General features: G+C 42.7%; 1 protein-coding gene across 6 annotated transcripts in view; it reads left to right on the top strand.

The window, feature by feature from the left end:
• The window catches only part of MICU3 (mitochondrial calcium uptake 3), a 482,285-nt gene that overhangs the window by 415,158 nt on the left and 41,811 nt on the right, over positions 1-25,316 (top strand). For all 6 annotated transcript variants that reach the window (XM_086962600.1, XM_086962605.1, XM_086962606.1 and 3 more), the window contains 2 exons: positions 593-701; positions 13,761-13,918. In XM_086962600.1, coding sequence (XP_086818726.1) covers positions 593-701; positions 13,761-13,918 — 267 coding nt within the window. The remainder of the gene's footprint in view (positions 1-592; positions 702-13,760; positions 13,919-25,316) is intronic.

Below are 25,316 nucleotides of genomic sequence, written 5' to 3'. Positions count from 1 at the left end.
GATGAAAGATGTTATGTTATGGTAGGAAAAAATTATAAAGCGCACGGTCACCGAAGGTTTCATGGCGCTAATCAGATGAATGTAGATACGGGAGACCAAGTTAATAAGGTTGCACGAAAAGCCATGTCTTCAAGGCCTTTCTGAAGCCCAGTACGTTGTAGCAGTTCCTGACTGAGAGTGGAAGTGAGTTCCAGAGCCTTGGTGCCAAGATAGCTTATATTCATGGTTTAATTAACATTATATTCCCCAATATTTAACTTTTCTAAAAGCAAGATGTTGTGAAAATCTCAATTAAGGTACACATGCCAAGAAAATAAAATGTATTCACCATACTTTGCCAAGAATATAAAATGTCTTCAACCGGCTTTGCTCCTGAGAAACATATAGAAATTGAAATAGTATTAGTTGATAGACATACCTGTGGAAAAAAAGACAGCAATTTTCCCTTTATATCACAAATTGCTAAACATTTGAGAACTTTAAAAAAATAATAAGTAGGGAATCATTTACTGTATCAACTGTTTTTGTGTTGTAATTGTTTTTTTAAAATAAATGACTCAAAAGATACATTTGTGTTGCTTTTTACCCACAGGGAATTACATTTGATGAATTTAGATCCTTTTTCCAGTTTCTGAACAACCTGGAAGACTTTGCCATCGCAATGCAGATGTACAACTTTGCAAGTCGCTCCATTGGTCAAGGTGAGTGGAAGAAATGCGATTGCAGCGTTTATCCTGAAACCGAACGTATGTATGCTTGCCGCTAGGGCCCTTGTATAGAAACTAACTTTTTTGTTATAATAGGCTAATCCTAGATTCAGGCACCTTTTGTGTGTATTCAGCTATTTTGATCAAAAATTATTTTTAAATGTTCAGATGAGATCATATTGCTACTTTGTTTTTGTTGAGAAGATGCCAATAGGAACAGTGTATATATTGACGACCTAACTTGTTGGTAAATGAAAAATATTTTGAATGTGAAGCCACCATTTTAGTGGTGGGTTAATCCGGCTGATCGGAATCCTTCTAACTGGCACTAATAGTTAAAAAAGATAAAATAATAAGAGCACATAGCATGTGTTGGGAAGCCATGCCGAGCTACACAAAGCCTTAATAAAATAGGCTTCTCCCACGAGCAGCGCGCAAGTTACTAGTAGCTCCCAAGCGACCATATTTATTTAAAGAGTTACTAAGGCGCAAACATGGCACTAGGGTATTAGAGAGTTGTACATAAGCAAAAACCATAAACATGAAGGTAGTCTGTTATATTACAAATATTCTCAAAACATACGCGCCTCAATAACGAGCCATCACACAGTTCACATTTTTGGTCTTTTTAGTTCTGTACCTAGGTTCCTCGTAGTACAGGGCTTTATGTGATTGGGAAGCTATTTTAGCTCTTTTCTAGCTAATTGGAGCCAGTTGAGATACTTTAGAGCAGGTGGTCAAAATGTATCATGCTTGGTACAAGTCTCATTGCTGCATTAAGTGTTGCCTTGAATGGTGTTGTTCTTGACTTAGGCAGTCCTGTTAATGTTGCACAGCCATATTCAAGCCTGGAGATGACCAGAGATTATATTGCTATCTTGAAGTCAGGTGGAGGAATGAACGGTTTTACCTTCTTCGGAGTAATTGTTATGTAACGTAATACAAATGCTTAATTTATTAGACCAGAGCTTTGTCTTGGCATTAAAAGTTGTAACATAGAAGTGTGTTTAAATGAAAGTCAAAACCATAATTTAGGGTGGAAACATTTGTGCCTTTTTTGTAGTTAAAGTATAAAAAAAAGTGGTGGATGGAGTCCTTAAATGAATCTCAATCACTGGCCACATCCCAGTCCATAGTTCTTCTGAAAACCATGTCACCTCAGGTGGACCCTGCCACATGTAAATCAATCTTCACTTTGTTCACTTAGAACTGCCAGATCAAGGACCTCCCTGAACGGGAACTCGAGCAACGTAGGACCGATTTCTATGGAGTCTTATTGCATCATTTATATAGCATGTTACACCTGTGGCGATGTCGGGAAACCTTTGATTTTATCGAGGAAATAGGCATCGTCAGGGTGCATAGTTGAATGAGTGTCTTTTTTGTAGTATGACCTATGTGGCACATGATGGTTAGGATAAATGAGATTTAAACAGTGCAGTGGAAGCACAGTGCTCTTAATACAGGAGTCTCCAACATTTTCTGTAATAAGATCTACGCATGTTCATTGAAAGTCATCCTGGGCTAATAATATTATTAGTGTTGTAATAGTGACTGCATCAAGAAATATTACATTAGTGGCCACCATATGCCAAATAATCAGCAACGATCACCTTGGTGCATCAGGCAAGGTTGCCAGCAGTAATATAACAAAGGTTTTTATCAATTTACATCCACTTGGCTAATATACAACATCCATAGCAGCAATATACCTGGCACCACGGTGATATTAGTGATGTCTCCCCACAGTTGCATGATTAATCACACAAATATCAGCTTTCAATATATTATGGAAACTCAGCCAGTTTTCTGCAAACATCAATTTATGAGTTCTGAAAATACTCACATTTTTGTCATTAATACATGCTTTTCAATTTTGAAATAGCTTTGGTAATATTACCAAGCAAACGCTTCTAATTTAGTAGACTGGGCTGCACAGAAGACAACTTACCTACTGGTACCTGGAGAGCTACCAGTTGCTGACAAGCTACTCTTTGGAAAAGCTTGACCTAGGGCCGTAACCCATAAGCATGATATATAGAGGAAAATGTGAGACAGGTACCTGCAAGGACTTTTTAACTGTACGGCTGACCATATCAAATGCTACACCTGATACATGTCAGTTGGGCCTACTCAATGCCATCAAATGACCTAATCCATTGGAGACACTTGAAAGGTGAAAGTGTGCGCACTCAGCCATTGATGGGGGACAGCATGAGAGGGCCTGCCAGGTGCTCCGACCTATTGAGGAGCAACCTGGCAGGAGCAGAAGAGAACTGCATGGCAGCCTCACAAGACGATATGTGACTACATGGAACTAAATTCTGACTTCCTCACCTATCCTAGTATAACATTATGCCAGTGTCTGGAATGTGACTCATATGGTTCCTGGGCAGACGGGTCCCTGGCCCCAATTGTAACAACAGGAGTGTTCCTCAACTGGTGTCCAGGGGCCCTGTACTTTGAATCCCTTAACTCGGATCTGAGTACACCGTTTTAGCACTTGACTCTCAGGCATTCAGGGCAGGGCAGTGGTCCAATGCTTACTCCGGGAAAGTGCTGAGAGCTAGAGACTCCGCAACACAATAATCACTGTCCAGTAAGTGGGTTTTTTCCAACAGTAAAAAGTACTTAATAACAGACAATACTGAACACTATGTACAAATACTTATGGGGACACACTCCATGGGGCCTCACAAACAAAAGGGAGAACCCACTAAACAAAGGTCCCACAATTTAACAATATGTGCAGTTATTGACCGTTAACCAACATAGGGCAGTGTATGAGTCTTGCTTATACCTTTACATTTGCTAAAAAAAAACAAGTCCCAGCACCCCAACATTTTCAGACTAAAAGTCCCAGTTCAGAAGTGCTTAAAACTCCTCAGGTCATGTATTCCTCTACCCAGAAAACTTAGTGACATTCCAAATTGGTCAAACCGATACTCTGGGGTTCTGCCACTCTCTTGGCAGCCCCCATAGCCAACATGTTTCTGGTGGTGGCCTGCCTTCCTGGGGCACCAACAAAACACAGAGACTGGCCTGTGGCACTACCTTTTATGCAGCCACATCATTTTCCTTTTTTTCTAATGCACCCTTGGGAATATTCATTTTTAATTTTTATAAATTTGGGTGCCCATCTGCAAGTAGGCACCCATGTCTGCCTTTGTTGGGACCACAGGGTAGCACCCACATCCCAACAAGTTTCCACCACCCAAAACCTCTCTCCTGTTCCGGTGGAAGAGCTGGTTGCAGTCCCTAGTCTCCCACTCATGCACTTGGCAGCATGTGCAGGGGAAACCTGGGCTTTCCTCTTTTGTGCAACCCCAGTGTGGGAGCCTGGGTGGAAACCCCAACCTCAGGAGCCACTTCTTCCTTGGACCCAGGGCTCCCGAGATCCTAACAAAAATGTTTTTTGTGCTGTAGCCATCCCTGCGAGCTTCTTAAACTGAAGTGCAGCAGTACTCCACACTACTTTGGGGTGTTGGCCAACATGCGGGCTATGTGATACGCTCTTTTTCTTTTGAACAGCTTACCAGGGCTCTGGTCCAGGGTGTTGACTGATAAAAGACTGAATATGGTAGCAGATTCCTTCACTTGGCAGCACTGAGAGCTCACTGGGCAGTACCTAGATAAAGGCTCCATACAATTGCTAATTTTTCAGGCATCTATGGGCTGATTTAGATGGAATGTGGCTTGCTTGCTCCTGGTGGTGAGCTCTACCCACCCAATGCGTTCCTCTTATGCCTTCAATTTTGTGTTGTCTTCAGAAGCTGATTTTGTACTGCTCTCCCTCCAACGAGGGAGATCTTTGGCCTGCCTTCCTCTCCTTTTAGCTCCTCACAGCCTGCAGATCAAGGCTTCTTGGCAGCACCCTGGACATGCTCCTCTGTCTGGGCTCCTGGTACTTCACATTAGCACAGGTCTTCCCACCACTTCTCCAAGGCGATTCACATTAGCTGGCCCACCTGCACTTCTCAGATCCCATGGCTTTGTGGTCATTTTAAGGGTGTTTGTCAGGAAGTTCTCTTCAGGGCTCACTACTCCACAGGAGTTCCAGGATAACCACCCCCTTCAAGGTCCACAGTAAGCCCATCCTCTACAGTCCCCGAGAGGGAATGAGAAAGCCTGTGCAGGCAATGGAGACACGAATACACATCAGTGCAAGTCAGTACAAGTCCAGAAAGTTCCATCTCTCCAGATGGTTTAATCTGCAAGGGTTCCATTTGCCCTTGTCTTCTACATATTGCAGTACTCTTCAAAAGTCTGTCCCTTGTGCATGGGTGTTTAAGTGGTGGTGGATGTTTAATGAGACTGGGCACCTCCAAATCCAAAGAGAACAGAATATTACACAGCATCTTGGGATTTTTCAAAGTAAATGAGGACACAATATTATTCCACCCATCTCCCATCCCTCTTACACAGTTTCTTGGGACCTTTCAAACTGGTGATGTCAATTGGTCAATGGTCACAGCTTGCTGAGTGTTTTAACACTGCCCCAAAGTGCCATTGCTAAACAGATTCCTTTGCACCAAAAGATCAAATGGAGTGTTGAAAGTATGCATCTTGTATGTGGTGTACCCCCACAATGTTGCCACAAATTTTTTTGCTGGCAGTAGAACTCAGCATCTCGGTGCATGTTATCCCGCTAACCGGTCATAATGTCCCCTTTTAATATGATGAAATTAGCATACCTCTAACTTACATATTTATCTTGGGTCTGTAAGTTAGAGGTCACTAGTGGAATACAGCACTGTTGTGCCACCCACTGCCAACAACCTTGCAAACATGACTGCAGGCCTACCCTTTGAAGCCTTTCTATGCAGTTACAAACTGCAAATTCGACCTATCAAAATAACCCCTTTTGACAGGTCAAAAACATTCCTCCTAAATATTAATATCACCTCTAAATAGGCCTTATTGTCCATAAGCCAGGGTGGATGATATTTAAAATTAGGCGTTGTAAAACTTTAATAGTAAACCTGTCCGTAGAGTGACAATACTGCAAAAGCTATGTTCACTGTAGCAAGACAGGCTGTTCCATAGGAAAACATTGCAATACAGTATTACTGTTATCTCGGGCTAGGGGGACACTGAGTCCCAGCAAGGATAACATTAGGCGCGGTGAGCAGTGACACTGCAAGTAGCATCTGAGATACCCTGCAGAGGGAAATAATCGGAGAGGGACTCCAGTAGACTGGACTAAGGAGCTGAGAGAGGAACAGTGGCGACTTCCTCCCAGCAGGACTATCTATAATCAAGGTGATCAGTGTCACCGTAAGTGGCATGTGCAAGATATTATAATGTGACCTGCTTAGGGAATCCATGCTGGCTCAACGGCAAATTACATAGACCTCGGTCTGTGTCCCTGCCATTGAGCTAGCGTGAAGTCCCTGAGCAGGGTACATTGTAACCTAGGCCTAGGCCTTTGAGCTGGCATGGATTCCACATGCATTTTCCATTTCCGAATCCCGCACATGCTGCTTGCAGTGACACTGGTCACCTTACTGAGCAATAGCCCTGCTGGGACTCATTCTCCACCATGCCTTGCCCAGCTCCTCATTCCGGTCTATCAGAGTTCCTCTCAGATTGCTTCCCTCTGCTGGATCCCACACACGCTGCTTGCAGTGATACTGCTCACTTTGCTTAACATTCGGCCTGCTGGGACACAGACTACACCATGCCTCGCCCAGATCCTCAATCTTATTGGATACTTCATTGCAGAGGGGCCCATTCTTTTCTACTGGCCCTTGAGACCTGAAGACAACTTCATAGCCTGGGACTTCCTTATCCAGGCAACACGACCGGCTCCTATTATAATATGCTCCAATATCATGCATAAAGGTTACTAAAGTTTCTTTAAATTCTCATACTTATCTCTTACTCTCTGGCTTGGGGATTTCAAGAGTCCTGAGGATGATCCAATCATCACTTAAGGGATCAAAACTTCGACTTTAAGTGCAGACCCAATTAACTTGGTTTGTAATTTTCAATGGGCTGGGTGTAGTCTTGTTTTTGGATACGCACTTTGATCCCTATTGTCACGTGTGTATCACCAATGAGAGCGCCAAGCGCATTTTTCCCCAACAACCACTGCGCTCCTGTCCATAATTGTTTAAAAATAAACATGTTGTGGTTGTTATAAGTAACTTAGTATTTAGTTGAAATTAATGTTGACTCTATATATCTAGAGGCCATTGTTTCACGATATAACTTTTGTCCAATGTCTCAGACGCCTATCGGTTTGCCATGTCACTTAGAACCGCACCTCTGTGATAGGCACAGGAGCAAGGGCATAGGGCTAAAAAGGTTCTGCCATCTTAGTTTTAGGTAGCAAGGGAAACAGTGAGATTGCTTATAGTAAGACGCGCAGGAAATGCTGCAAAAGTGGGTAGGGTTTCCCTTGGAAATTGTTACCCATTGATTAGACAGTGGTCAGGAGTTTACCCCATCTAAAGGCTGCTGCCAGGAATAATCCCCCGTACCTTAGTCAGAACATTTTCTGGAATTGTGGAAAAACGTAAGAGGGCTGGACTTGCTTCTGGTAACATTAGAGGAAGCTAGAAGGCTGGACATGTTCTCTCTCTTTACCGTGGACAAAGAAGTGATCCACCAGTCATCAGGCTGACCTCCTGTCCAAGCTGCAGGGACACAACAAGCTGTAAGAAACTGACAAGCTGACCAGTTCCAACTAGATCTCCCCTGGGCCCTTCTGCTGGCTTCTACTGGAGTGAAGCTTGACACCCCAGTGATGTCCTCAATGTCCTGACGCTTGGCTGGTGTTAAAATATGCTCCTACTCCCATCTTCTGAAACCTGAGACTTGGAAACGTTTTGGCAACCAGAATGTCCAGAAGTCTGAGACCAAATTGCAAATATGATCAGACGAAGGTGCATTGCTGCTTGGCCTAAGGTTCCGGTTGTTTCAGCTTCTAGCTTTACCGCAACAGCAAATTCAATTCAGTTGAACCTTATGGAAAAGGTATCTGGCCTTGTGGATGCCTCTTTGGATACAGCCTGAAGCCTTGTCCCACTGGAAGAAGATGAGCTTCAAATAAAGGGGCTAAGTCCGAAGGTAGAAATCTTCACCAGCCAAATGTGCCAGAAGTATCCAGCCAATGAGGGACCTTCCTAGGGTGCAAAATTCTAATTTGTCCCACTGAAAGCTTTCCTGCTAAAAGTCAATACCTTTACCAAGACCTCATCTAGCTGCTATCCTACATCACTGTACCCACTTTGGCCACTACCTGCTGCTTTCTCCCACTGAAGATTTTTCACTTCCATTTTCGAGACTTGGAGCCTAATTTAGATCTCGTCACACTGGTTACTCCATCAGTGACGGGTATCCAGTTCCCGTCCACCAAGATCTAAATGAGGCCTAAAGTCCAAAGCTAAAACTTCTGATCGGGTGGATCCTTGTTTCTCTATCCGACCCACTCTCCATCCTGGTCGGCCTTAACTTGACCTAGGTACCTCCAAGCACATCAGATGACTTTGGATGGCGCTCAATGCTTTTTGCCACTATTTATATATTTAAACTTTTAAACTTCATGACTTTAGTTTCCGTTTTCTGATTTTTGTATTGGTGTAATTTTATTCTCTATTTTTCTCAGTTGGTTTAAGATTTTTCTTGTGTTGTGTTTTGACATAAGTTTTTTTGCAGTACCAAAAAGGAAGTAAACACATTTCCTCTATGTTAAGCTTAACTGGTCTCTGCTATAGCATCCAGAGGTTGAGCTTAGGTTAATTTAGTGACTTTAGTGATTCACCATAACATGGATTGTGGTTATTACATAAGGTGGGTACCTACTCCCACCCCCTCAACCGGTGGCCAGTTTCTTAAAGGGACCTGCTAGAAAAAGTAGAAACCAACATTGCGCTACTCCTTAATTGTGTCTCTGGGAGTGGCATGCCCAGTCATATTAGACAGTTTGCACGTACATAGGCAGGTTCTTCCCATACAGTCTTCCTCTCCCAGGAAAAGGCTAAATCCACTCCAATGTGCCTATTGGGGGAGGGGGGCATTCTGACCTACGTGCTGGGAGGCAGAGAAATGAACTTGGCCTGGAAGGGTAGTCCAAAGCCCAACACTAAAAATTAAGGGCTGACTGAGAAATTTAAAAAAACGTTAAGGTACATGAAGAAGTGAAGCTGAGGCCAAATTAACATAATATTTACACTCAGGACCTTTAACTGTGGGAAGCACACAGACGTTTCTCTAGGCCGGACCCATACAAAATTGTTAATTTGGGGCAGCTTTTGCAAATGCAATAAAGCACTACAGACTTACCGGGAAGTACTACAGACTCAAACTATAAACATAAAGAAATTCGGATATCTTTGATTGTCCAATTAGGATATCGGGATTGCATAGACAATAAGGAATGGTTAAAATGTGCACATATATCAGGCTGAGTTGAGCATTAGTTCCATTTGTTCAGCCTGCTCACGTTTGCATGCATGATTAAGTACACACAACCCAGAGCCTCTTACTGTGCAGAAGCAGACCTTATGTTAAAAGGCAGTCATTGGCAGTTAGCAATCACATCGATTTTACCAGAGCTTACAGTGAGTGAAATTCAATAAGGCAAATAATAGCAGAGATTCAAAAACCTGGTGGTCCAAAAACAAAACATTTAAGGGGTTAAAATGGGTCACAACCGGATTCGTCACACTCAACATCTTCTAAATGTTGTAGGCTGATCCATAATGTTATGGACAGTCCAGACCAAGCCAATGGCTGGAAACGGTTTTCCTAAAGCTCCTTTCTTAAAGAATGTGCTATGTAGGATGGTTAGTAATGGCAGTAGATTTTGCCAGATAGCCAAATTTGTCGAGCCAGACACTAACAGGTGAGAAAAAAGTCCAGGAGTGGGAAACTTTGAAGATCTATTTCTCCTGCCATGACTAAAAAAAAACAATGAGAAATGGGGAAAACCGTAACCCTCCCACAAATCCCACGGATTTGAGAAAACAAATTGAAAAGGTGTTTACATCCTACAAAAATACATTGACTAAAACTTAGTTCAGTATTTTCTTATCTTCAGATGGGCATTTAATCACATGTTTGCGCCATTGAGACTGATCCAAGGTTTTTGGATCAACCTATGAGAAGTGTCCTTGTAGGATGATGACTCAAAGATTTTAATCCAACCTTGTTGAAATGTATTTATCCAATGCGGTCTTATTCCTGTGTCTGCACCTTCACTTGGAGGACAAGGACAGGAATAACTCTGCAAGCCAGCGATGGCTTTCTGCCAGGCATGTAAGCACATTCTCCAGGGGCTAAGAGCCTGTATTGCTTTACCTTACAAGAAGACATTTTTAATTTTTAGGCTTGTACCTAAATCTCATTAATTATTTTCATGCTTACCAATCAGGCAACATACTAACTGAGCAACTTAAAATCAGAAATGAATGCAATTTCCGGTCTGGTAGAATTTACTCTATGGGCTGAACTTAGCTGCACAGGATATTTCCCTACACTTTTTGCTGCCCAGAACTCAAGACTGATGAGCTGCAGCATTTAGATAACCTGGGCCATTGGACCTTAGATTCAATCATTTAGAAAATGTGCATGGTTTAGGCTTGAAATGAAATATGATTATTGGTTTAGCACGAGTGCCCAGTGCTGAATGTTCTGTTTTTTAGAGTTTCCCACAGTCTCTAGTATCCCCTTAGGTCTTTCAGAACAGCTTATCACGTTATAGATCTATAAGTATGTTTATCGTTATATAATTCACCTCCCTGGTACCAATCCAGACATACTTTGGGGATGCACTGCTTCTTCTTCTCCAAGGCCATTCGTGTGTACCAAGAAGTGTGTGCATTTTCAGCATTATGAAAGAGATTCACTGCCAGACTGGCCATGGATTGCACCAGGCTACTGACAACTGCGCCAGAGCGCCTAAAGGCTGGGTTGTGTCTGCCTGCAGTCACTAACGTCAGTCTCTCCCAGCCCCGCAAGGGTCTTCTCATTCTATCTGCACTCTGTCATGGCAAGACTGACATCACCGTTGACAGTGCAGGGCCAGATGAGGACCCCTGTACTGTCAGACGCACTATACGTGTGGCATCCCCTTCGCTACAAGCACACTGCATGTAAACGCGACTTGATTCTAGAGCGTGAGTAGCTATTCATGTGGCGTCTGATGGTGATAGTCGGGGAAGGAATAACAGGCCAAGAGGGACCATCACACCATATGGAAACTTGAGGAAATAACAAAAAATCTTCACCATGCATTTGCTGGGGATGAGGGGGTACGTGCACTTGTGCTTATGAGGTGAAAATGAATTGGCCTTAACTTGGGGAAGTAAAACGTCTTCAGATGCCCGCATGCATAACATCCCTAGTTAACTGCACCTCTACGTGTTATGTTATGTTATGGTGCTTTTGTATAGCACTCGGATAGAGTGTCCCGGCGCTTTCCACCTACAACTCAGAGTAAAAATAACACAACACAGCAAGAATAGAAACAGAAACAGAAAAGAAAACAGTAAAAAACAGCCTAAAGATTAAAAAGCCAGGACTTGCAGGTATGTTCTTAATTTTCCAGTCAGCACAGTCTACACAGATGGCCCATGCCCCAAGCTAGGGTTACCACCTGAACAGTATCTTACTAGCACAACTGAAGCTGGAGCCAGTAATAATTATTTCCTGGAAATACATGTCCTGTCAAGTCTTTGTTGCCCCCAGAGACCGCCTGTTCTTTCTGCAGCCTCATCGTTCTCACCTTCTAGATCTATGTCGGGTGGCTTTGTTAATGGTGTACTTAAAAACACAATCCGTGGTGCAGGAATTATTTCCAAAGTGGGGTTGCTGCCATCAATGTTACATCATTGAAGTTATAGGATTGTGAAAAAGTTATAGGATTTCAGAAAAAAATTGTTTTTCTGAAATGTTAATTTGTTTATGGGTTCCTTATGTTAAGGAGAATACCCTATCAAGTGAGGATACATTTTTTTTTAATAATAAAGAAAACGTATATACGTTACATTTTAGTTGTTGGCGAAAAATTATTTTCAAATAATGTGTTTGTGTCACAGCTAAATGATATCTGTGATCTAGAAAATTCTTTCTCCGTAAAGTTAGTCCAGGGAAATTCCCGTTGACTTTGATTGTCTGTAGTACCCTGTTCCCTGGAACTAGTGGGGTCTTCTCTCTCTTGTTAACTGGAACCCGAATGCACCTCAATCACAGTGGCGGCTCCTCTAAAGCAGAGGCGTGCCGCCGCACTGCTTGGAAGCAGTGCAATGTAAAAAATAAAATCATAATTATGGAGTATTCATTCTAGTTGCCGCCAGGTTCGGGCCGGGCACCTTGACCCAGAGGGAGTAGGAGTGGCTATTGCTGCACCTAAAGTGCACATGACCGATTGTGGTTCGTTGGTATCTGTCTATGTGGGTAGGTTTAGTCCAATAGAAGGGTGTTTGTGCTGCCTGTAAGGATTGTGCTATCCACGCACATATCTTTTTTTATTGTATAATATTGGTTCTACAGGGCAGAATAGAGGTGTGGTGGTGGAGTTGTCAGTGTAGCCGGGAACTTTTTACCAGGGAAGGTGACAACCCTATCCATAACTCATGCCCTACCAACACCATCCATCAACCCCTCAGATAGTTTGTGGAGAGACATCTGTATGCAAAAATCTAGATGAAATGTTTTTGCTTCATATCCCTCAATTCACTTCCTCATTAATTGACTGCCTGCTTTATTTCATTCACGGTATGGCTGTTTATTTTTATGCATTAATTCGAGATAAAAAACTGACTTTAAGACCTCTGCCATCAAATTATGAGTACCTGCTAGTGTGCATTGACATATGTGCCTCCCAAATTCAATCAGGAAGTTATTTTCCCTGCTCTCAATTAATGTAATCTTCCTTTCCTGTCGTATAGCACGTGAAACTTCTGAATCCCCATCGCAGGCGCCCAATTCATAACATAGTTGCATAGTCTCGACTCTTCCAAAACATATCCTTCACCATCCTGTCCTGGACTAGTGAGGAATGTTAAGGCAAATAAGATTGAGTGAGCGGCAGCCTTTCAGAAATGGTGAAATTTCCAACACTTTTTCAGAAAGGTCCTCCACTTTATCGTAAGGCCATCCAATATCCCAATTTCCAGCCTGTTTGTAACTCACTGACCAAACATGTGCTCCAATGTCATCCTTGCTCACTGAAGTACAAATGACAGGGCCACTGTCATTATGTGGTTTTACCCGTAACAGTGAAGACGAAGAAAAGAACAAGTGAGAAAGGAGACCGGAATACAAAGAAGGAAGAAAGAGGAGAAAAGTTTGTAAAGGGTTATTAAGTGGTAAGAAAAGAAGGAATGGTAATGAGAAAACTGTGGAGTAAGGAAGAAGGAAGGGCAAGGATGAGAGGGAAGAGACACAGAGGATTGCACAGGGTAGGAACTGAAGGAAGAAAGTGAGTGGAACAAGGTGAGTGCTAGGAGAGGAAGGTAGAAGACAGAAGAAAAAATTGGGGCAGAGCGATAAGAAGGATCAAAAGGATAAGGGGTTAAGGAATGTATGTGTATGTCATAGAGATGTCATTGTTACAGACGAGGGATTAAGAGAAAGTATAAGAGGGTACAATAAAAATAGGAATGATGGGGGTGGGGGAAGCAGTATATGATGACATAGGTGTAACTTGCACAATTCTCCTCCTTTAAAAAAGTTAAAAAGTGGAGGAGAATGTTCACTACCATATTCCTATATTCAGTAAGTCTGGTATCTGCTTAGAGTTTGTTTATTTATATTCTGTTTTCCTAATTTTAACTATTGCAGCAATTGTAAGACACTGTGATGTGCTTATCGGATTGACATGAGCTTTATTTTGCCTTATCTTTTTTGATCTTTGTCTGGTTGAGAATGTTTTTTTCTTTGATTTCATGTTTTAAGTGTTTGCCAGATATTTCAAACTGGAATAGACAAATAAATAAAACCTACAAGAGAGGTTTCTGTGCATTTCAGAGTATTTGCAGAACTACAATATCTGCAGTCATGTAATCATTATATAACATTATTATGTATTTGATTTTTACCTAGATGAGTTCAAACGTGCTGTCTACGTAGCAACGGGTCTAAAGCTTTCGCCTCATTTGGTAAACACAGTTTTCAAGATATTTGATGTTGACAGAGATGATCAGTTGAGTTATAAGGAATTTATCGGTATCATGAAGGATCGACTACACAGAGGATTCCGGGTAAGAGATGCAAACCAAACCTCTGGGTACATGTATTGGTTAGTATCTGACAAAATATACAATCTTGTGTAGTAAGAAATGGGGAGGCTGAAATACATGGTATGTAGGGCTACAGGATCTTTGTAGAGCTAGCACTTTGGTTATTTAGGTGTTGAAAGAACCGTTAATCGATTTTAAAGAACTGCCTTGGGAGGAGTACTGTGCAGAGTACTACATTTGTCATTTGTGGGTAAGAATTTAATGCACGTCTCATACTCAGGACTGAAACAGCTATGTACGTTGACAGGGCACGTGATATGTATGAAACCCGTTAATGGCTACCTGGAGTGAAGGGTAATTGGAGCTGTATTTCTGAAGCGAATGTTTACTTCGCTTCTGACGTTACAAAGCTTTTAAACATGTCTCTTCCGGGGTATGGGTCTCTGCCCTATGCAACATCCAATCATTACCCGTACCTTAAAGAAAACTTAAACTAGTCACAAGGTGCCAATGACCTGTGCTCCCATTTCCAATCTTTACTGTCAGAACAAAACACTCCTATGGGAAGCAACCAGACAATTTTGGTGATACGGGTGCAGCAAACACATACTCTAGTCACCATGGGACTATCGTCCGTGTCCTGAGACATATGCTTTAAGTGCAGTGACAGAGTACCATTGCTCTGATTGATAAAACAAACTGATCATATTCCCCTTTAGGTATAAGTGGTGTGAATACAGGCCCCCCTAGTCAAGCTGAATATTATGCCCACACCCTGCACTTACATCGCCATGTGTGTTGTGCCTGCTGTATGTATTGTTACTGGTATTCGGACTCCATGCTTAGTGTGAGTGTATCATTCATAGAGTATGGTTGGCCCCATTTTGGATGCCCTGGTAAAACGTAGAACAAGATGGGGCTTGTGGTACAGCCTACCCAGATAGTGAATTGTTTGCATTCCAGAATAGAAGGGTGTATGTAGCCTCATACACCGAAGAGTGGAAGAAGAGAGGCAGTGCTGCTTCAGAAATGTAGCAGTGGCCTTTGTTAACAAGGGCCTATTGTTCATACCTTACTGAGCACTGTGGATAAGCAAGTAGACAGGCTCTTTTGTTGGGAAGAAGAAATCTTCGGACATGGCCTGCCCATTTGTCTCTCCTCGTATAGCTGCTCCAAAAAGCTGATGACAGCCAAGTGCAGAGTAGTCAACGTTCATTGTGCTTATGTTTTGGGTGTTCCAGTTTGGAGACCGCATTTTACTACCTGGTGTAAGAGCCATCACCTTCAACAAACACAGTCTTCACTTCTGAAGGAGAAGGCACTTTTGAAAGGTATATATTCATCAAGAAAGGAGGGATGAGGAAAAAATAGTGTCCGTTTCTTTCCCCTGGATTTGAGACAAGTTTAATCAAAAAGTGAAAAAGGACACTAGTTACACCTTCTAACCATCGGTTTAAAGGATGAAGAGTACCCTCAAAAACTGCCATAACTACAATGCGGGGCGGATGAACCATATATACCGCACCTCGGAATGCATTGAGTTTTTGAGGGTACTCTTCATCCTTTAAACCGATGGTTAGAAGGTGTAACTAGTGTCCTTTTTCACTTTTTGATTAAACTTTTGAAAGGTAACCACTTTAGACAGGTTGCAGATAACTGTAAATGGGATTAACATCCCAAATCTGGAAAACAACTACTAAGAGGGACCTAACCTATTCCACTTGATTCAAGTTCTTCATGACCGCATAGTACTTAAAGAACGGCTGAGGTCCAGAGATGGTACTTGTTGGACGTGGCCCTTTTTGCAGGGTCATTCCTGAATGTTTTGCCTTCCTACTCTATTTTTTCTGACCTGTTGTTGGCTGTTTTATGACTCTGGGCACTTTACCACTGCTTATCAGTGCTAAAGTACACATGCTCTCCCTATTGTAAATTGATTTATGGATTAGTGATTCCATGATTGGCTGATTTGGTTTACTTCTCAGACCATAGTACAGTGCACAGAGTGTACCCAGGGCTTGTAAAACCAAATGCTGCTAGTGGGCTTGCAGCACTGGTGGTGCCACCCACAGAAGTAGCCTGTAAAGATGTGTCTCATGTCTGCCATTGCAGAGCCTGTGTGCAGTCTGGTACTGCCATGTTGACTGGGAACATGCACCCACTTGTCAGTCCACAAACCTTCCCTTTCAGACATCCCTATGGTAGGCCCAAGGGCAGGGTGCAATGTAAATATAAGGTAAGACAAGCACTGATGTGTGTGGCATGTCCTAATAGTGATTTACAGCTATTTTCGTTTTTCACTATTGCAAGGTTACCTATTCCCCATAGGCCAGAATGGGCAGTTAGATTATTACATCTTATAAACCTAACTGACTCATGGAACTAGGTAGAAGTTAGAGTTTAGTATGCCTGAACTCAGAATGATAAAATAGATCTTTTAGTGAAGTTGGTTTTATCATTCTGTGTTTGAAAATACCACTTTGAGAAAGTAGGTATTTTCTTGTCTAACTATCCAAGCCTGCCTCTGCTAGGTTGTGTACTCCTTGTCTGGAGTTTGAGTGACCGGGGCTGGGTGATTCCAGGAGATAGGGTGAGTCAGCACAGTGCTGTATAGAGAGATATTCATCTAGATGGGAGGGAGGAGTTGCACCTGGGACCTGAATAGGACTGTGCCTTCCCTCCACAATGCTTGCTCCACCTCCCGTGGTGCGTCTGATGTCTCTGCCCTGCACTGTGAAAGGAAAGAAGGAGTCATGTCAACAGAGTGCTCCAGGACTGATCAGAACTGATTTGGACTAGACAAATGCCTCTCTGCCTTCAGAGAACAAAGAGAAAAGTAGTATAAATATTTGGATCCAAACCCAGGAACTTTAGATCACTTTGGGAAACAAGAAGAAACCTTTGCTGAGGAGTGGAACCAGAGAGACTGAGAAGAGACTGTCCCTAAGCTGAAGTGCTGCTTGGGGGATTGGCCTGCAGTGGTTGCCTGACTGCCAAAGGAAGGAGAAAGGAACTTTGTGTGCTTTATTCAACTTGTGAAGGATCTCCAAGGGCTTTAGAGAAGAGCTTGCCTCCTTCTGACGTCTTAGGGACAACAGACTTCAACCACCAGCTCCCCAAGAGTTCTTTGGAAGTGCCTGCAGCTGTTCTGGGCCTTCTGGGGGGCTGTGTGTCGCAAGGAGCAGGAAGAACGACTCACGAAGAAGAAGCATGTCGCTGTCGCAGCCGTCGCATCACGGGGATGTCGCCGCTGTAACTGTCGCATTGTACCGCATCACAAGAAACTGCTCGAAACATCAAAGAAGCGTGTCACCATCGCAGCCGCTGCCGTCGCATCACTTGAGCAAGGGTGTCGCCGCTGTAGCTGTCGCGTTGCATCGCAGCAGCGTCTCCCATCCACGGAGAAGCGTGCCGCTGTCGGAGCCACTGTCGTCGCATCACTAAAGAAGGGTGTCGCCGCTGCAGCTGTCGCATCGAGCGAAAGCGTCTCGCATCGTCGGAGAAGAGTGTCGCCACCAAAGCCGCTGTCGTCGCATCACTGAACAAGGGTGTCGCCACTGCAGCTGTCGCATCGAGTCGAGACATCTTGCTACATCGGATGAGCGTGCCGCATCAAGAAGAACACGCCATCTATGTTTCTTTGCACCGGATCTTCAACGCATCACCATCTTTGCGTGTAAGGAACTACTGCAGCACTATCCTTCCAACACTTTCGTTGAAGAAGCCTTACGCATCTCAAGGTACATTGACTCAAAGTGTCGCATTTTAAAATCTAAAGAGAACTAAGCTAATTTTACTATTTTAAGTACAATATTGTGGGTTTTTGTCGTTTGTGGTTTTGTGTTAAATCTATATAAAGAATGTTTATTTTTAATATACAACTTGTGTGGTGTCCATCTGTAGTGTTGTCACTTTATTAGTGTATGTGTTCACAAATGCTTTGCACACTGCCTCTGAGAACAGCCTGTCTGCTCGTGCCAAGCTGCCAAGGGGGTGAGCAGGGGTTATTTTAGGAGTGTACCCCCTTACCCTGACTAGAGGCAAGGGTCCCTATTTGTCACAGGTACCTACCTATGCCAACTAGAGACCCCCAAATCTAACAGTGCTTTTGACAGCTAGTCTTCCAAAGGTGCGGGTACATCACCTTTAGTCTGTGCGATCTTGGTGGAGGAGCTGTGCGTCTCCCTGGTGCCTGGCTGCTCTTCCGGCTGCTGAAAGTGGGGAAGGAGTAATTCACTCTTGAAGAAGATGACTACCTGAGGAAGAGAAGCCCAGCCATTGTGTATAAGCATTATGTAATATCTTTGTTAAATGTTTTACATGCTCTACACTCCTCCATCTGTAGAACACTATAACGTTGATGTCATTTAGAATGTTGGTGCATGAAGCAGACAGTTGGAGAAGGGCTGACAGCCTTGCTGGCTGCTCCTGGTGGGGCTGATTACATCTATACTTCAATGCTGTAACTTATCTGAATAAATCCTCTTGAAATATCACAATCAGCGTGGACTAAGTTACTACATATTTTATGGCGACGAGGATGGGATAGTGTGTTTCACCTGTGCTTTTAATATGCTTAGTGCACCATCTCTGGGGCATTTTGTCACATCTTTGTTGGCAACAGTGTTTTTTTTTTCTTTTTCTGTATTTATGCATAGGTTCATGTTCCCTTGCATTTTGTCTATGCTTTTCTGTCATGAGAGATTGGTCATTGGGTAGGAATGTTTTGCTCTACATTGGTTAATTTCATACTGTGCACAATTATTTTTACCTTCTCTCTTTGTTATTATGGGTTTGAGTCCCATGTTCCTGTAGTGGGTGTCAGTCCCATCTACATCGTTCTTATGGGTTCTAGTCCCATGTTTCTATAGTGGGTGTCAGTCCCATCTACATCGTTCTTATGGGTTCTAGTCCCATGTTTCTGTAGTGGGTGTAAGTCCCATGCATTTCATGGTTCCTCTGGTCGAGGTACGTTCTCACACGAACATGACTTTTCCTTTCACTACAGTGCACATTTTAACCTTTCTTAAGGTATCTAGTTGGGTCGTATGTTTTATTTTGACTGTGCACAATAGTTTTATTCTCTCTTGTTGATACCTCTGCACAATCATACTGTGGGTTTTTTTTTTTTTTTTTTTTTTTTGCAGTGGTCCATCTAAGACTGGGCGTTTCTCTTTTTCACTAACTTTCAGTACACTGTAGCCCAGTACTTTTTATCTTTATTCATTATGTTTAAAAATGTATGGAGAAGGAGTTTTACATTATATTTCTCTTTCTCTGTCACCTTCTTTTCTCCTGATGTGGATTGCTCACTTGCACCTGGCCAGTTGGTGTGCAGAGAGTAATCATTGATGGTTTCTTTCTTACTTCTTTTTCTTCGCTTTGTTTCTTTCTCATAATTATCAGAAAAGAGGATATGTCTATCTGTTTCTTTCTGTTATCCTTTGTTGCTTTCTTTGTCTCTTCTTTTGCTTTGTTAATTTATAGCACTCTTCTCCCTTCTAGCAAATACTCCTGAATGCATTTTGTCATCTCTTTTGTTTTCATTTGGAAGAGAAGAGGATATGTAATATCTTTGTTTTCATTTGGAAGAGAAGAGGATATGTAATATCTTTGTTTTCATTTGGAAGAGAAGAGTATATGTAATATCTTTGTTAAATGTTTTACATGCTCTACACTCCTCCATCTGTAGAACACTATAACGTTGATGTCATTTAGAATATTGGTGCAAGAAGCAGACAGTTGGAGAAGGGCTGACAGCCTTGCTGGCTGCTCCTGGTGGGGCTGATTACATCTATACTTCAATGCTGTAACTTATCTGAATAAATCCTCTTGAAATATCACAATCAGTGTGGACTAAGTTACTACACATAGTATAGCCCAGCAGAGCCGACAGAATCAAGAAAGCTGTAACTGGCACTCACAAAAGCCCGCAGCCTGTGAGAGTGGCCATTGGTCAGACAGCGATGTTGCAAACCAGTGGTAGGTGTTGACTAACTTACTCTGCCAGAAGGTAACACCATAGTCAAAGGACTTGTTGCCACCAACACAGGGGTACGCCTTGTTGTGTGGGCTAAGGGACCAACTGCGCATTAGTAGCTGCTTGGCAAGAGCCACTGCATTTCTCCACTGTGATGGAAATAACAGGAGACTTCGATGAGTTGAAGTAGAAAGTTAAATCCAAGGTAAGAAACTCCACCCATGTACGGAGCGTCCGATCAGCGCAAGCCAGCGGTTACAGTGGCCAACCGAAGATCAGGCGTCCATACACGGGACACAATACATTCAAAGAATAACATGTTTACCCACGGGCTGCGGCTTGTGATTCTCACGAGCCGATCCCCGTAAAACAGGAAGGCCATACGCCGTGTGAAGCCTTACGCAGTGTATGCCACATAAATCACACGTTACACCACCTTCCCCCTTACAACAGCGAACAATAAATAAAATCAAGAAACATTCAGAATCTAACAAATTCATTATACCTTTCTGGTGTTCTGATACGCCTGCCAAAAGAAGAAATGTTTGGTTAATGACAGAATTCTGTGGACGTTGGTCAAAGACGGAATTATGTGGACTTACTAAATCCCTGACAGGAAGCTGATCACAGTTTCTGTTAGAAACAAGAGGATCATTTTGCATATTAGGGACATTCAGCCAAAAACTCCAATCCAGATTATCAGAACTACCCCTACACATTTTACCTTTGATAATTTCAGCTTGATGGTCTGACACTTTAACTAATTGGTGCTTATTCCACCAACCCTTTTTACCAAGGAAAGCAGATCCCTTGCTAACTTTCACAACTTGAACAGGTGCAAAGAATTTCTAACGACCTTTAACTACTCTTCTTCAAGGATTCTTGATCAAGACCCAGTCACCAACCAGAACATCCACAAGTTTACCGTCCAGACCACCATCAAAAAGTAACTTCATATGCCTTTGTTTCTCTTCCACTGTCTTCCTAACTGAATGCAAATCAGTAGCTTTCCTTACCGTCCCCTGGTGTAAACATGAAGGAAACAGCACAGAACGATTCTCTCTCCCTCTCAAAAGAGAAAAAGGGGATACTCCAGTAATACAGTGAGGAGACGTATTATAGTTCCAGACCTTTTGTTTAACAAACTCCCCTACCTTGTAACCACAAGACACCGCAGTTTGGATACCTTCTTTAATTACCTTATTGCCCCTCTCCACAAGACCATTCGAAGATGGGGAATATAACGCCACCTTCAGTTGCTTGATATCCAATTCCTTCAAAAATTTACACATTTTGTCTGACACGAAATGTGTCCCATATACAATACATTCAAAGAATAGCATGTTTACCCACGGGCTGCGGCTCGTGATTCTCACGAGCCGATCCCCGTAAAACAGGAAGGCCATACGCCGCGTGAAGCCTCACGCGGTGTATGCCACATAAATCACACGTAACATCCACCTATACCAGGAAAGGAGGCGAGGTCACCTGGCCACTCCGCTGCTGCAAATCATAAAGAAGCCCATTAGTGCTGCTGTCAACTGCACAATCAAGATTCTCTAGTGCCTGATGCTTCAGGTAAACCATGGACCTAACTCGAACATTAATTGGGTCCTCCACCATCAAACTGAGTGGGTATTTTGTTCTGTATGCATAGAAACCATGTGAAGAACCTTTTACAGAATGAGGAAGGCTGCACACACACGCCGCCATCAGCTCTCACCTGTGTGATTATAATCTTGTGGCATCTGTGTAGAAAGCGTATGCCTTATTGATGCTCCTTTGTATAGTATTATGTTTGGGTGAGTAGTAAAATTAAATCTTTGTCTGCAAAGAAAAGCATTGGGCTGGACAGAATTTTCTGTATCTTTTGTATAACTGATGGAGTTGTGAATCTCTACACTACCTCTCGGAGATGCCTTTGACTGTTTCTCCTCACTATCCTAAGACTCAAATGTGGAAAGCGTGTGCCTAGAACCCAGTTTCCAGAGCCATGATAGGTCAAACCACAACATATCAATGGTAAAAGGCCCCAACCCCCATGGTTTATGGCCAGTAACTCCGGTTTCTCCATGAGCACCAGACATTTTCCTAAATGTAGCTGCACCTTAAACACTGAAGATTCTGACATGCTGTTCAAATGTCTTCATGTCAAAGAGAGTTCAATGTTTTTCTCCAGAGAAGATGTAATAATCCCTAAAATATCACAATCGTCAGATCTGAATTGTTTCCAGTAGATGTCCCTAAAATTGCTGGTAATGCCATCATTCTGCCATGCGTTCCTCAAGCATCCTCCCTGTCAACCAAATGTATCAACTGTATTTGCTCTACATGTGCAATCTCATTTGTATACTAGTGACGTTCAGCATTGCTTCATTTCAGTGTGGAAATTTAACTGGAGATCAGGCCAGATCTTGGATCATATCATTCACTCAGTAGCAGGCTGCAGACTGGACAGTGACAGCATTCACATACTGAAGAACCTTGCAAACAGCCTCCACCGCACCAAATTATGTAAAAAACCTTTCAGCTCAGTTATTTCTTTTCGAATACATAAATGTAGTGTAAATCAAGCCATGTTCAAAACACCTTGCCATGCTCCAAACACCTATTTGTCCAAATGAAATTCACCAAAATCCTGAGCTTCTCACAGTTTGGATACGGTAACTTAATTTGCGCTCGTCTTCCCAGAAGGATAACGGATTTAAAAACTATCTGCCAGAGTTCAAGCAGTAAGGACATGGAGGCAGACCTGTTGAAGTAAAGACCCCAGACCATTTTTAGTCTATCTTTCAGATCAAAGACACACACTGCTCTTAAGATATAATTTAAAAATACTTTCAGACATTTCTTTAAATGATGCAATTATGGAATGCATCCGTAATAAAGGCATATGAAGACTCTCCTCGTTCCCTGAGTAGAGTCTGTCTTGTCAGTGGTGCATAGCCATAGCTTACTGGAAAAATAATTATAGTCGAAAATAAGAGCTTGAATCTGGTTACATCAATATAATCTAGAGGGCTCGTTGAACAGCCCCACCTGAGCAACCCTGTCTATTCCGTAATCAGGGCTATGGAGTGACGTGAAAGCAGCATACTTTGTCCTAAATAAAACGACTGAGATGTGCAGTAAACCAATATTTAAAATGTAGTTTATTTTCGATTATTAAACTACTCAAGCATTGCTAGTGACATCAATACAATTCATACTTTCATATTAAACCCTTCACTGCGGCAGCTATTCCGCCGCAGTGCTAAGGGGGCGGGGCGGAAATGCGGCGGGCGCATGCTGGTGACGGAACCGCTCCGTCACCAGCGTCGGTTGCACTGTGCTTATGACGGAGCGGTTCCGTCATGGCCCCGCCCGCTCAATAGAACGCTCAGCGCAGGCGCGGAATTCGCGCCGCGCAGGAGCGTCGGGTGGGTCATGACGGAACCGCTCCTTCATCAGCACAGCGCCACCGCGGCTGATGACGGACCGGTTCCGTCATCAGCAGGGGAAGGGTTAAATATAAACTTACTGTAAACATCGATGAAGTGCCCTCTTCAGTATGTAGATGACTCTTTGAAACTGAAGGTGAGCTATCCTAGTATTTAGCAACACTCACAAAATAATATTGCTGTTTGTAGATCATAGACGTTTCAATGGAAGGGGCCTGCAAACGTTCATTGCAACAGTCTCACTCATTTATTAAATAACAAATATTTCCTCCACAAATTTTGCTTGTTTGGTGGCTTGGTGCCCCTTAACCTTGCAACATCAAAGCGTTTTGGGTGTTGGTTGTACATTGTTCTTGTTGTAAACTATTGCCAGTGCCTAACAAAATACCTTACGAAATTCTTGTAGTACCAAATAATGCATTTCGTGAATCCTGCACATTAAGCGTGCTCTTATAGACATATGTAGAACTGTTTGCTTTTGAATGGGCTGTGTGCCTTTCAAGATAGATGTATGCATCCCTTATTCCCCTTGCCTCTACAACCTACCTTGGCAATGGAATAAAAAAAAATTGCTTAGCCAGCAAGTATACTCCAAATGAACAGGTCGAAGCCTGCGAATATGCCCTGCCAGTGGAAGTGAATAAGGAAGAGCCCTCGCTTTAAGATGGAGTTGCTCTCATGTCTGGCCTGAAAGCTCAAAAATATATCTTACTCCTGGTCCAGCAATAATCCCCAGCTTTGCTCTGGAGAAGAGCCTGCAAATCAGTTCTCCTATTGGAATTTACTCTATAGCTATGCCTTTGTCCATCTTTCCCCAGACACTGAACATATACAGATCACTTTAAATTAGAAATGAAGTAGAGAACTCTTGGTAGGTCCCAGGTTTTAGGTGGTGATCAACTGCTTTATAAGGAGCACTCTACACTCTAAAATTGCTTACCTCAAACATCTGTTTTTCTGGAAGAGTTTTGTAACATAGGATTAGCATAGTGCCCTTCGTACCCATCTGAAAAATGACAAAAGCCTTTTACCACTCCAGGCAGCATATTACTGCTTTGGACTGCTGAAATTCTATCCAAACCAACCTGGAATGCATAAAAGCAGTCTCTGATGCATGTGTTTAGCTCTCATTAGAGCTTCTCAGAGAGACCTAGCTTTGCCCAGTTACAAGAGAGCACCCGATATAACTCAAACCAATACTGTTTCAGGCTTAGAGTCCTGAAAGGGTATTGCTTTGACACTTTAAATTATTACTCTCTCGTGTTCTACCAATTTTTGGTGATTGGATCAGTGAGTTGCCAGCTTCAAAAAAAGCCTAATTGATCCATTGAAGCTTCTGCCAAGAATGTTTGCCTGAGGTCAGGGTTGCACCTGGAATTTTACCAGTGAAGAATCTTCTCACCACTTTATCTGGAACTATCTCATAGAGAAAACCTTCTGAACCCAGGAACTGAGACCCTAGCCTAGGCGAGAAAGAGTAGGGACTATGCCTGGACATTATGATCCCCTGCTGTTTGAAGGCTAAGCCCTGCCTCCCACTCTGCAGCCACACACCATGTACTCAGCATAGCACCGAATACAGGTAGATCACTCAGGACTTGGTATTTTCTGAGTGTCCCAAACCACACTTTTTGGGTCCCTCAACGTTCCTTGCTTTGCAGAGGATCAGCAACCAACCGGATAATTAGACCAGTGGGTTAAACCTTGATTGTTAACCCCCTGTCTTGTACAAGGATAGAATTACTGCAGCAGTCGCTTGTGGCTATCCCTTGAGACCTAGGGCAGTTGGATTTCGAAGTTTGTTGCTAATGTTCTGGAGATGGAATGGTCTAAAGGTGAATGGAATTCCTAACCCTCGCTACTTGATACTCACTTTTGCCAACACAGTTAGAATTGTTCATAATTTTGCATCTGCAACCAGTAGGGCAATTAAGTTCCAATGCCAAAATGTGTTCTTTTACTGTACTTTCATTTTTAAAAAAATTATTGAAGTGCTTTC

This window comes from Lissotriton vulgaris, chromosome 3_1 (genome assembly GCF_964263255.1).
Source record: "Lissotriton vulgaris chromosome 3_1, aLisVul1.2, whole genome shotgun sequence".
NCBI classification, from domain to species: Eukaryota; Metazoa; Chordata; class Amphibia; order Caudata; family Salamandridae; genus Lissotriton; species Lissotriton vulgaris.
The sequence above is the reverse complement of the archived record's forward strand: the minus strand, read 5'-3'. Positions and strand labels throughout refer to the sequence as shown.